The sequence below is a fragment of the Corylus avellana genome, chromosome 6 (genome assembly GCF_965113065.1).
Source record: "Corylus avellana chromosome 6, dhCorAvel1.hap1.2, whole genome shotgun sequence".
Lineage (NCBI taxonomy): Eukaryota > Viridiplantae > Streptophyta > Magnoliopsida > Fagales > Betulaceae > Corylus > Corylus avellana.
In genome coordinates, this window is record NC_142495.1 from 26653600 (window position 1) to 26666687 (window position 13088).

Below are 13088 nucleotides of genomic sequence, written 5' to 3' on the forward strand. Positions count from 1 at the left end.
CATTGTATTAACTATTAACTTTATTAAGAAGTTTGTCGGGATCTCTCCACTTCCCTCTCTATGAAAGTTAATTTTGCCAATTAAAAAGATAATAAATGATGATATGATTAAATTTTTAATAATTTAATTATTTGAAGAATTTAAAAAAGTGAATTCAAATATCGGAAAGAGCTGAAATAGAAAACTCTAGGTTATTTAAGTGGACTGGTAGTTAGGCAGTTGGGCAATTTTGGCCCGAGTTAAACCCACCCGGCCATTCACAAGAGACAAGACCATAAAAACGACGCCGCTTCAGCACCCAAACTCGCCCATTCCACGCTTGACTCGCTCGCTGACCGCTTCCCCTCTATCATCCCAAATCGTCCAAAAACTATCTCACACTTCCCAATTTCCCCTTCTAAACCCTCCCAGAACACCTTTCATACTCGATCTTTATCTTTCTCTCTCACTTCATCACACTCTTCGTCTTCTTCTCCTTTCTTCTTTGAGAATTTCCAATCTGTCGGTGATTTTCCTAGACGCTTTGGAAAATGTCGTGGCTGAGATCTGCGGTGAGCAAGGCCGTGGAGGTGGGGAACAAGAACAACCTCACCCGCACCGTCAAGAACTACGCCGATACCGTCGTCCACCATGCCGGCCAAGCCGTCTCTGAAGGCGCCAAACTCCTTCAGGATCGCATTGTATAGTTCCTTAACATTTCTCTATTGCTTTTGCTTTTATTGCATTTTTTTTTCTTTCGCTATAGCTTGTATTTGGACTTTTGAGGATGTTAGTTCGGATTACCGTTTGTATGTTACTCTTCTGCTGTCAGATATGGTACAATAATCTCTATCGCGTGCTTTATAGTTACGTACTTTATGCTAACATTAGCTGGAATTGCTTTTTTATTGCATTTTTTTTTTTTTAAAAAAAAAATTGAAATTCTGTTAGTTTAAATTCATCATGTGTGCGTAAGGCGCTCCAAGTATACGTTAAAAAAATCTAGTTAGAAGGAGCAAAGAGAACAAAGAACTCATGATAACTAATCTCTAAAAGAAAAAAACAGAAGCAACTGTCCATAGATACCGTGTGGAAAAATAAAGCCTTAATCTCTTCCAACGTCCTTTCACGATCTTCAATACTTTTTTCATTTTTTTCCCTTCATATACACCACAACAAACATGATTAGGAAGTTAATGAATAGCATTAACCATGTGAAAGCACGATTGTTGTTTTCAGGTTCATTGTAATTCAATAGAAAGTGTTTAAGGTTATATGTGATTCACTTGGGAATTTAATGTGATCCTATATTAAGTAAAGGGAGAGATAGGGAGAAGCTTTGCTATACATAATGTTTGCTTTTGCGTTTGGGGATTAAAATCAAGAGATTTGATGAGAATTGCTGGTATAAGTTGCTCGGGAGGGAGGAATAAGAGCACGTGATGGATTTTACTCCAGCAAAAAGAATTTGTGTTGTGATTTTGAAATAACATCTTACACTTAATCATTTCAAATCCTCGAATTAGTAAGGCTTAAATATTTCAATTAGTTTCTTCGATACAAATGAATTTTTACTTTTAATATTTCATTCAAGCCATTTAATTTAAACCCGGAAAAACAAAATCCTTCTCTGTAAATATTTCCATCCAAATGAACCGTATTTAAATCCACATATGTGGTTTTTGAAGTTAATGGCTATACTTCTCATTTTGTGATGATTATTTGGCACAAACAACAAATAAAAACATCATTTGTTTTCTTGTTTGTACAATGTATCTGAATTTGTTAAGTTGCATGCATATGCAGGGGGCCCGGAATTTTAGGAGTGTTAAGCAGACCATTAAGAGATTGGAAGAAGCTGCTGTTTCTTGTAGGGGCACTGAAAGAGTTCAGTTACTGAGAAGATGGTTGGTTGTGCTTAAAGAGATTGAAAAATTATCTGGAGCTACCCTTGAAGATAAAGAAAAGACCCTTGAGCAATATCTTGGTTCAGATGAAGGAAAGGATAGCCCAAAAAGACCATCTATGGTGGGTAAACCTTTTTTCTTCTCTCCTTTTGGAATCTTAAAATGCTAGTATTTTAATAATATTATAAGCAGTTCCAGTTTCTCTTTTCTTCATAATTGGGCCTAGTGTGTGTGTGTATATATATATTATAAGTAATCGAAATACCTTTAAAAGCGTAAGACGCTCTTAGGTACATAGAAAGTATACAAGAGAAGCCACCTAACTAGGAGGGGTAAAAAGAATAAGAAAATAATGATAACTAATCACCAAAGGAGAACACAAAAGCAGTTGTCTAAAGATACAATGTGTTGAAAATAGGTAGTGGAAGCTTTTAATTAAAGGGAAGCAACTTTCCCGCTTTAAAATAGGCGGCCATTACCAATTACTGTTAGTGTTTTTTAGTTTTATTCATAAAATTAAAACCTTTAATAGATTCACCGATTCAGAAATTCGGTTGCAATCAATTGTTTATTTTAACAGATTACCATTTATTTGCATAGTAGTTTAAGTAAATCCTCATGTTCATTGGTTTTCTTAGGCAGATGATCACTTCGTATCATGTTATTGCACATTGTCCAAGTCTTAAAGGCTCACTGCATGAATGCTATATTGCAAGTTGGACTGTAATTATGTGTGTGTAGCAGTTGGTAATCTGAATGTGATGGGTGTTATTTTGTTTAAGCTGATTGTATCTAATTTTTTTTTTTCAAATCTTCTCTTATAGGTTCTGTATTATGACTCTGATGTTGGGGGTGATCCAATGAGTTTCCGTGACGTTTTTCTTAAAAGTCAGGCTTTGGAGGGCATAACACTGTCCATGGTACATCAAACTAACTTTAGTCATTTATATAGATTTATTTTGAAATGTATTTAAGATTAGTGGATAGTAGTAACTTCAGTATCTTGTATATACTTATCAAAAACTTCAGTATCATGCATATACTATATACAGGGATGGAACTAGAAAGTTAATTTTAGGGGGGCCAGACTGTAGTAAAATGTTTTGAAGGGCCAAAGTAAAAAACCAGGACCTAAAATTTTTGGTTCATTAAACTGCATACATCAAATTATAGAAATACACAGAGTAATCATCGATCTGTAAGTAGATTTGGATTATGAATTTCGGAAGCCTCCAATATCCTAGGCTATATTCCATTTTAGGCTTTACTTAAAAATGATTAGATAAATTTACAAGGACATTTCTATGCTAATATTTTTTGTTAGATGAGCTGGTGATTTGTCTTTAAATGTTCTGTGATTATGGTATATCTAGCAAGTTGGTGGAAAATTTTATAATGCAGCTAGGATGCCGGTTATGTCTTATGCTTGGCAGTCAAGAATTAGATGTTTACTAAATAGCTCAAGTGTTTGGCTAAGTTGGCACTTCATATGTGCATATGGAAATTTGATGAAGTCTGGTCATGTTCATGGAGGACAATCAGTGCATGATGGTGCTATTATCTGCGGAGTTAAAAAATTCACTAAAAAATTGACATTGCCGATTGCCCACTCAAAACATTAAAATATTGATTTAATTGGATCTTCACATTGTCCTAACATAGTTTGATACTTTCAGGATTTTTTATTGTCTGACTATATATTGAATTAAAGTAACTTTTTGCTTAGGTATCAGGATTCATTACATAGTATGTCATTTTTTCTTTTTTTTTTTTTTAATGTCGGGGAACCTCTCCAATGTAGGGCCCTTCGGACCCATCCCTGCAGAGTAAAACCCTGGTCCCATGCACAGTATTTGTCATTTTTCACAAGCCTATATGAAAGTTTATTATTATTATTATTATTATTTTAAACTTGATGGACAATGCTCACTTGACCTTTCATATCAACATGATTCTAAAAGAATCTTTTGTGTTTGGTAGTTGCTGAACATAGAGGTTAACCGTAAGTTAATGCTTTTCTATACCGCAGATTCTTGAAGCACCAATTGAGGAGGAAGTTTCTCTGCTTCTGGAGATGTTTGGGTGTGTCCTCTCACTATTGCTGCTGTACCAAATGATGGATTGGGAACTGGAAGTGCTTACATTTAATTAATATATACTGGAATAAAAATAACTTTTTTTTTCTTTCTTTCTTTCTTTCTTTTTTGTAAATGATGCAAAACTTTTATCCTCTTGGTGTTGTAGAATCTTTGATCAATTAGATTTTAAGATGATGATGGGATGTTTTTGTTTTATCTTCCAATTTGTCTGCTTTGTGGGGGTTTATTCTGGTCTTTAGAGGTAAATGTAAAATAGGTTGTTAGTATTCTTTACTTGTGTTCACCCTGAATCAGATCTGAATATTTTCTATAATATTATCACCTGTAGGCTGTGTCTTACTGGAGGAAAAGAAGTTCATAATGCAATAGTGAGCAGTATACAGGATCTGGCAAAAGCTTTTTCAAGCTATGAAGATGAAGTACTGGTAAAGACATAGCAACAAACATGCAAATTAGAAGAAACCACCCTTTTAATTTTAATTGCTTTATATGGGGAGCCCCTCTAAACCCAAACCTATTGTTTACATAACTTAAAAGGAATATCTAGATGGCTGTTTCCATGAGATTTCTTTTTCTCCTTGTGCTTTTTAGCAAAAATTTACAGATTGTTCACGAGTGTACTTTGCATTCAGGTGAAGCGGGAGGAATTGCTTCAATTTGCACAAGGTGCCATTACGGGATTGAAACTTAATGCTGATCTTGGAAGGTGCGTAAGAAATAAGAATCTGATAGTATTTATCCTTCCAAGTTCATTTGGCTTCGAGGAGTCAACCTGGGCATTTATGAGTTGCAGATGTTAGTTATGCTTGCTGTGTTGAAATGATTGTTCAAAATTTCACCTCATTCCTGTGTTTACTCATGGGTCTCATTGGTAGTGATGATATTTTCATTATTCGGCTTGCAATGTATTATTTCATTTCATTCAGAGAAATATTGATTTTCATATTTAACCAAGTTCTTTACCTTTTGTTTTAGCAATCAAGTTTTTTACCCTTAAATCATTGATTTTACAGTGATTAGCTCTTTTTCTTGATTATAGTTCACATTCTATAGTTATTAAGTAACAAAGATACCCACACGGGATTCGAAGTATAAGATCTTCCCATGTCAATTTCTATAAACCTGGATATGTCGTAGTCATGGTAATGCTTTCTATAAGTCCTGCTTGCATGCATGTTGACAGACATCTGCCTGGCTTAAGGGAACTTGTCAATTATATGTCAAGTAGAAGTATAAAGCACTGTCTGTCCTTAGTGCCACCTGCTGCTAGTTAAGCATGCACTTGGTCCTTGTTTTGGTGGTAGAAAGGTGTGGTGAACTGGGGGTGGTTGGGAAAGGTTTCAGGTATGAACCTTGCATAGCAAGAAAAAGAAGATGACAGTTATTTAGGGTAGTCTAGTAGGATTGCCTTGTTATCCTACACTTTTTAATACTGTGCAGGATTTGGAAATGACTTCCATATTAGGCCTTTTTCTCAAGCTCGTACTGGGGGCTAAGGTGAGCGGAATGACAAAGGGATTCTTTTGCTTGGCTCTACACTCGTAACAAGAAATTTGGTTGTTACTCATGCACCAATCAACGTGGCTTTTCTCTATGTATAAGCTTATGGTTTACTTGTGTCATATATGCCAAGAATGCTGGTGAATAATTGCATTGGATCTTGTTTCATTGCCTGTTTGCAAGAGAGTTAAGGTCTTTGATTTCCTTCCACTTTATCGAAGGGCATTTGGTGCTTCGAAATTCAGGGATGAAGATGATTTTAAGTTGAATTCTGAAAAGTCTAAAATAAGAAGGTGGACCCCGGAAATGGCACCTGTGTGTATGCCATGAAGCCTATATGAGGGCAGAACAGCTCAGTTGCAGAAACTGTTTTGCCTCTTCCCCAGCAAAATCTGATTTCCTTTCAAGATTTTTGCTGCTGTTGCAATAGTTATTCTTTTTCCACTCATCAGAATTGTTCTTTTCAAGTCTTGGGTCTCTGGTAGCATATTGGGGGCTCATGTCTCTTGGGTTGCACCCCCCTTGGTGCTCTTTTAATGAATTACATAATTGAAAAAGAAAAAGAAAACAAGAAGAAAATTAACACGTTGTTCTTAACTCTTTTATTTAATTTACAGAATGGATGCCGAAGCCATTGGTCTCAAGAGAAAGCTTGATGAAATTGCAGCTTCCCAGAAGCCTTCAGATGAAGGCCTTGAAAAAGCATCGGAAGAAACAACTTTAGCAACAATAGAGGTAGATTGGTTTTTGTGAATCGGCAAATACAACTGAATAGAAAATTAACACGACTGTGATGATTTTATTTAAAAGCAGACAATCAAATAGTTGCAAAGGCATGACATACTTACATTTGTTCCTTCTTGATTTCTAATTCTTTTAGTCTTATTTTTAACTTAATTTTTTTTGTTTAAATTTCATTACCCTATGTGAAAGTAATATATCATGCGGATTCAAATATTCTGTGCATAAAGTGTATTCTGGACCCAGTTCTCTCTTTCTTTCTTGATGCTGATATTAATAGTTTTTCTGGAAAGCAAATAAATTTTCTACTAACACTTGCACATGTTTGGTTGTCCCATGTTTGTGGCAGGCTTTGAAAGAAGCACTTGCGCAAATTCGAGTTTGTTCCAGATTGGAAGGACTTTTACTGAAAAAGAAATTTCTAAACAATGGAGACACCCAAGAGGTTCATGCTCAGAAGGTATGGTTCTCTCTCTCTGTTGGGTCATTGCTTGGTTACATTTCTAAAGCATAGCTCATCTTGTTGGTATCTTGCTTCAGTTGTATGGGTACAGTTTGGGTTACGATTTATGGGAGTGTATATGAGTCTCTATTTTGGCATTATTCCCCTGTGATGCCATGCTGCAATTCCCAAGAATTATATATGGAGACATCTATATATACAGGGTGTGAATTTACTAGGTTATACACTTTTTAGTCCATATGCGTCTGTAGGAGCATATGAAGTAGAACAAGATGATGAAACTAGGAATTCTTTTTTTTTTTTTTTTTTTTTTGACATGTCCACACAAGGGAAGGGAAAGGGGGAATTCGAACTAGTGACCTCCGCTTCAGGAGGCGTGGTCCACAGCCGATTGAGCTACCCCTTGGGGACGAAACTAGGAATTCTATGATAAGGGGCATGTTTCACGAGTAGTATGAAGGCCAATGATTTACTATCTGATAGTAATGCTCAACACTTTTTTTTTAATAAGTAATCACATATTCATTAAAAAGTGCAAAGGTACAACTCAAGTACACGTGAAGTATATAAGAGACACTTAGCTAAAAGAAAAAAAAAAAAAAAAAACTGAAAAAACAATATGCCACTGCTGAAAGGGAAAAGTCTCTGACAAACTCATAGCACACTGTCTGGATGTTAGTGCTGAAGGGAGAAGTCTGACAAAAACCACAGCACACAGACTTATTCCAGGCATAGGTCATCTCTCTATTAAATATTAGTGTGATATACACTCATCAATTCTGCACTCATGGTTTCGTTTATCTGACATAAGCTTAGTTACTTGCAAATATTTACGTGCAACACTTATTCAAAATCAAGGTGTGACACCTATCTACATCTCCAGAAACCATTGCTTGGATTTATCTTTTCTGATGGCTCCAATTCAAGACTAGCATAATAGAGCATATCTTATGTGTTTTTTTTTTTTTTGGGTGCTAATTCCTTGGCTTTAATTTGTGTAACTTGCTTTTTCCCTTCTTTCTTGTTCTTTGTGGTGATCTCTGAATCATTAGATTGTTTATGTATTTTGAGTGGCATTTTTATAGTTTCAACTGAGTGCACTTAATTCATTTCTCTTTTATTGTTACATGTATCAATCAGCAAATGCCAAGTTTCCGTTAAGGCTCTCAGTGCTACTGTCACCACTATTATCTTGTTTCTATGGGCAGGTTGATAAGTTAAAGGTCTTATCAGAATCTCTTTCTAGCTCTGCTGCAAAAGCTGAAAAACGAATTTCAGATCATAGGTATAAATCAAATTACTTTCTTAAACATTTTGGGTTATATGAATGTTACTGTACTTTAGAGCTAGAAGCTGTTTATTGGTTTACCAAGATTTCTAAGGCTTCCATGTTATTACCTGCACCCAAAAGCATGGTGTTTCCTTTTACGGTTCCAACAACCCTTACGAAGAGATGAGTTGTGCCTGGCTCCTTACATTGGTAATTGTTAATAAATTAAGTCAGTCCCCAGGGGTTTTGGTAGGATAATCTCTTGTTCCATTGTCTCTAGTTACTTTACAATTGGAGTATCTTGTCACTATTTATCCATTATGATGCTAATTTACCTCATTAATCTCTGTTAGTCTGTCCTCTAGTCTTGGAATATAGGATTACTAGCTATAGGCTGATTTGGGAATTGGTCAACTACAACCCAACTAGTTCATAAAAATATTATCTTTATGTGCAGTTTTTAAAGTATTTTTGTGTAGAAGTAGTTTAATAATGTAGAATATGAGATTAAACTATTTGAAAATTATTGATTCTTATTAGGTGGGTATACGAAGTGGCCCTGCCTTGAAGGGGTTCCTCGTCATAAAAAAAAAAAAGATTCTTATTATTGGAACTCTATTGAAATAATCAAATTATGGCATACTATGTGGATTGGTGTTGAAGATGCACGAATTGCCCAACCACTTCAATTGGAAATATAATGCAACCTTAAGAACAACCAAATATGAGTTTTCTAGTGAATGGTTTCCCCTTAATTTGCCTGAAAATTTGGATATCTATGGAGTATTAACTGTTTGGGTCTGAATCTCTAGCCTTTTCCAATGATTTAGTGAAATTATTTTGTCTGTTTTCTAGTATATAGTAATAATAACATGTTGCAACTCCTGTAGAAACATTACTAAAAGTCTACCTTGGTGGGACTAGGTCCTCTTGAAATAAAAAGGAAAATAAAATCAAACTGGAATCATGGTGGGATTTCCCATGAAATCCTAACTATACCAGGAAAGAAACAGGATGCCATGCAAACTGGAACCTCTTTACAATCACACATCACTAATGTGTAGTTGATCACTTGTATATAATGAATGGCAAGTGCTTTACACTGAATCCACTGTTGCTTTTTGATGTTAGTTTTTGAAATATTCTCTCTTTTCTTATTGGCAGATTGCAAAAAGAGGAGGCACTAAAAGTTCGTGTGACCAAAGCAAGTGAAGTTGGTGAAAGAGAAAAGGTAATATGCTTCCACGGCAATCCATTTTTCTTGTCATGTACCAGTGAACTTTTAGTAGATAAGAAAAGGACACCATTTTCTTGTAGTTTTATGTAGGAATGTGAAAATTGGGTCTCATGATTTTTTTTTCCTCCTGAAGAAGGCTTGGAATTTTTGCATTTACTTTCAATTATGTGTCCATAGTAGATTTATATGGTAGTTATGGACAGTTATAGCAAGGTCTGCTAAGGGCCATCGATCTTTTAATTGTATATAATTCTAATGGGACTTGTTTAGATGTCACTTGGTTTTGAAATGTTTCACACTTAATGCTACTGCATGAACATGTAGAAACTAGGGATAATATGAAGATTCATTTGAAAGTAACAGGAGTAAAGCTTACTTTGTGGTTGATAATCTTCCTAGCCTTTCTGGTATACATGTGGTACAAAGGCCATACTTGCTACAAGCATGTAGTTTGTGTATTTGCTATTCCCATTTGTTGCAGGAGAAAAACTTTGAACTTTTGTTTCATCAATCTATTTCCAGACATTAGCAGCTGAGATAGCAGAATTCGAAAGACAGAGAGACGATCTCGAAGCCGAATTGAAAAAGGTTTCTCTTCTTCTGTCTTCTTCTCTCTCTCTCTCTCTCTCTCTCTCTAATGTTGAAACTAAAATTTACAATTATGAAGAGACACTTTCTTATCACATTTGATTCGTATCACACACGTAATTCCATCTTTCCTTACCTGTTCCAATATTTTAAGACTACTTATGTCACTGATGATGCTACCTAAGTGAATATTACTCCACCAAAAATTTTTTTGGGTATGAGAATAATGTTTTCAGAGTTGATGTCATTTGCCACATACTGATATCAGAATTTCTTACTCCAATGAGTAACCTTGAGGCTATCTTGCATTCTATGCATTGTGGCTCTTACTTTTCAGCTGGCATTAGATTCCTGATGCTACACATGAGCCACTTTGGAGATTAATTCTCAAAGTGGTTCTTTTCACCTCAACTGTCTACTTGTTAACCTCCTTTTCTGTACTTCTTCATACGATCATAAATTTTTAATATGCTTGGTTTTTTTTTTTTTTTTGTATAACAAATACCAACTCTTTTGTTATGAGAAACTTGTGTACACATTCCAATTAATACTCACCCTTCCAATAACGGAATGTCATATAGCAGGTGGCATTCCAGTTGTTTAGAAAATATTAATGGCTAAAAGCGTCAAAGAATTAATTCTATTATCCACATGAATTAGTGGCTATAATCTGCCTTGTAACCCTGATTGTGGGGGTAATTATTCCAATGGTGCTTACGGGTTACAAACATTGCGTTTTGCTCTTGTTAGTTGGGTACCATTGGGCCCCTTTTTTTTTCCTAGTTTATTTCAAGTGATTTGTTTATACTTGAATTTGTTTTCTTTGATCTCTATATGCCACAAGGATAGGGGTTAGCTAAAAGGTACTTAAAATATCAATTTTTTTTTATTATGATATAGCTTATAGCATTTTGTGTACTTGATGGTTTCAACTGAACCATGGGAATGATGTAGTTGGAAAAACCTCTGACATTGTTAAGGCCTAAAACTTGTGTCAAAGTCATGATTCTGTAATCGTGTCCTCTTGAGTATATTAGATTCAATGAAGTTGACAGTTGTGTGCCAGTTTCCCGAAGTTTTTTAATAAACCTTCTTGTGTGCCATTTGACTTGCCCCTCATAGATACTGAATATTTTAACACTGGTGCATGTGGTGTAGGTTAATATCTCCTTGGCTGCTGCTAATGCACGTCTTCGCAATGCCAGAGAAGAGAGGGACCAGTTTGAGGAAGCTAACAATCAGATTGTTGCACACTTGAAAACAAAGGTTTGAATTCTTCTTTCCTAGTGTCTTTCCAATTTTTGAAAAATATATTTAATATTGATCATATTTATTGTCTAGTGCATGGTTACTGGCTCCTCTTCTCATTCAAATACCTGAAATATCTTGTCGAAATTGTTGATAGGAAGAAGAGCTTTCCAAATCCATAGCCTCATCTAGGGTGGAAGCAGATGTTCTTACTACGTGGATTAATTTTCTGGAAGATACTTGGGTTCTTCAATGCTCGTATACGGAAATTAAGGAGAAGCAGGTCAAGTATGTACCTTGATCGAGTGTTCTTGAGTAGTTCTCATCAGTGATTTTTTCTTTTAAGCATTTTGGGGGTACATATTTTGAAATCCTCTAACCGAGAAAAGGATAAATGTTATGACTTTTGCTCCCTAGTCTTTTCTTATGTGTCGTGCATTGTAACTTAGTGTTGCGTCTTTGCATATCCAAGTGATGAATTGGAGAGGCATGAGGATTATTTTGTGAAGTTGGCCATTCATCTCCTTTCTAATTACAAGGTATATATTATATTCTTTTTATTAAAGATTTGTTCCTGCAATGGAACCTAAAGTTGTGGATAAAGTTGTAAGCTCTTCCCCCACCCCCTGGTGCTTATCCCACCATGTACCCCTTGTGCAGAAAGAGTTGGGGCCTTCTATCATCCGTATTAGGAAATTTGTGGAGAACCTAAAGATTTTGAGTGAGGGGTAAGTCTTTTGTTTAACTGAAATGGTTCTGACCTATGGTAAACCAGTTTTTAATTTCTTTTTACCTGATGAGACAGGTCAGAGAACGCATCAACTTTGGATAATGAGGATTCAAAAGTATTAAACCCAAGGAAAAATCTTGAGGAGGAATATTTGGATTATGAAGCCAAGGTACGGATCTCCTATATCTATAGTCATTTTTACAATAGTAAAGCTTTCTTTAGAGATTCTCTTCAACTGTATAGAGATTTACCCTTTTTTCCACCTGTGGTTCTCCGTGAAGGAATGCAATGAGGAGAAGAAATGATAAGACCTAGTATATGTGTATCTTGATATTTTTTTCTTTACATGTTTCAGATCATTACCACCTTCAGTGTAGTGGATAACATGAAGGAGCAGTTTTATGCTCAGCAAGGGAAAATTTCCAGGTTTGATATTCTGGCTATAACCTCACCTGTTTTTTTGTTGCTTTATGATTTTTTTTTAGGTCACCACTTTTCCTCAAAATGGATTACTTGTCTTCTTTTGATCCAGGAAAGATGATCCGAAAATCAAGGAGCTTTTTGATGACATTGAAAAGTTAAGAGCAGAATTTGAGCTTATTGAGAGACCAAGTTTAGAAATGGAGACTCCAACCCCAAAGGCTGAAACTCAATCTAGCGAGAAGCCACAGAACACTCCATCTCCTCCAATTCCGGTTACCGAGACACTAAAAGCCGATGAGATAGATGAGCAGCCAAAGTCACCTGCAAACAAGGCAGAGCACGTGCTAGACGCCGAAGCAGAACTGGCAAAATTGGAGTCAGAGTTCGGGAAGGTTGGTCCAGACTACTCTGCTGAGGAGATTGGTGGCTGGGAGTTTGATGAGCTCGAAAGAGAATTAAGAGCTGGTGATTCACCGACCAGCAAATGAACCATTAGCTCTGGCTACATGGTTATCACTTATCCACATGTAAGTACGATGTGAATTTGTCATTTACATTCTGACCTCCTTGAAGCTGCGTTTTAGATCTCAAGCTTCTCTTTGTAACTTGTTTGTAATATTATATGCAGTTCAATTTTTTCATTCTTCTGTAAATTCTCAAAACTTGTATCTTGTAATAAGGAATGAATTAAACAAATAAAGGGAACCTTCAACAATTTTAGGGGCCATTGCTGCTCTGCTTGCATCATAGGTGCAACATTACGTAAATTGGGTCAGTTAACGTTATTCACAGCATCCCTTTTCTAAAGTAGGCAAGGGCTCTGAAATATCTCACTCTGTTCTCGAGGCTTCCAACTTTTTGCGTGGAGAATGTGGCCAAAATTGTCTCTTGTACAAGGTGGGA

At 35.8% G+C, this 13088-nt stretch overlaps 1 protein-coding gene across 1 annotated transcript; it reads left to right on the forward strand.

Moving 5' to 3' along the window:
• The first annotated feature begins 305 nt into the window (after window positions 1–305).
• Window positions 306–12832, forward strand: LOC132186633 (structural maintenance of chromosomes protein). Its single transcript, XM_059600620.2, has 18 exons — window positions 306–680; window positions 1786–2007; window positions 2711–2806; window positions 3916–3968; window positions 4314–4410; window positions 4618–4691; window positions 6103–6220; window positions 6576–6686; window positions 7898–7974; window positions 9124–9190; window positions 9719–9784; window positions 10943–11050; window positions 11190–11320; window positions 11505–11571; window positions 11693–11760; window positions 11838–11931; window positions 12118–12188; window positions 12295–12832. The coding sequence occupies exons 1-18, from the start codon at window positions 531–533 to the stop codon at window positions 12671–12673; spliced, it is 2049 nt and encodes a 682-aa protein (XP_059456603.2). The 5' UTR covers window positions 306–530; the 3' UTR covers window positions 12674–12832.
• The last annotated feature ends 256 nt before the right edge of the window (window positions 12833–13088 follow it).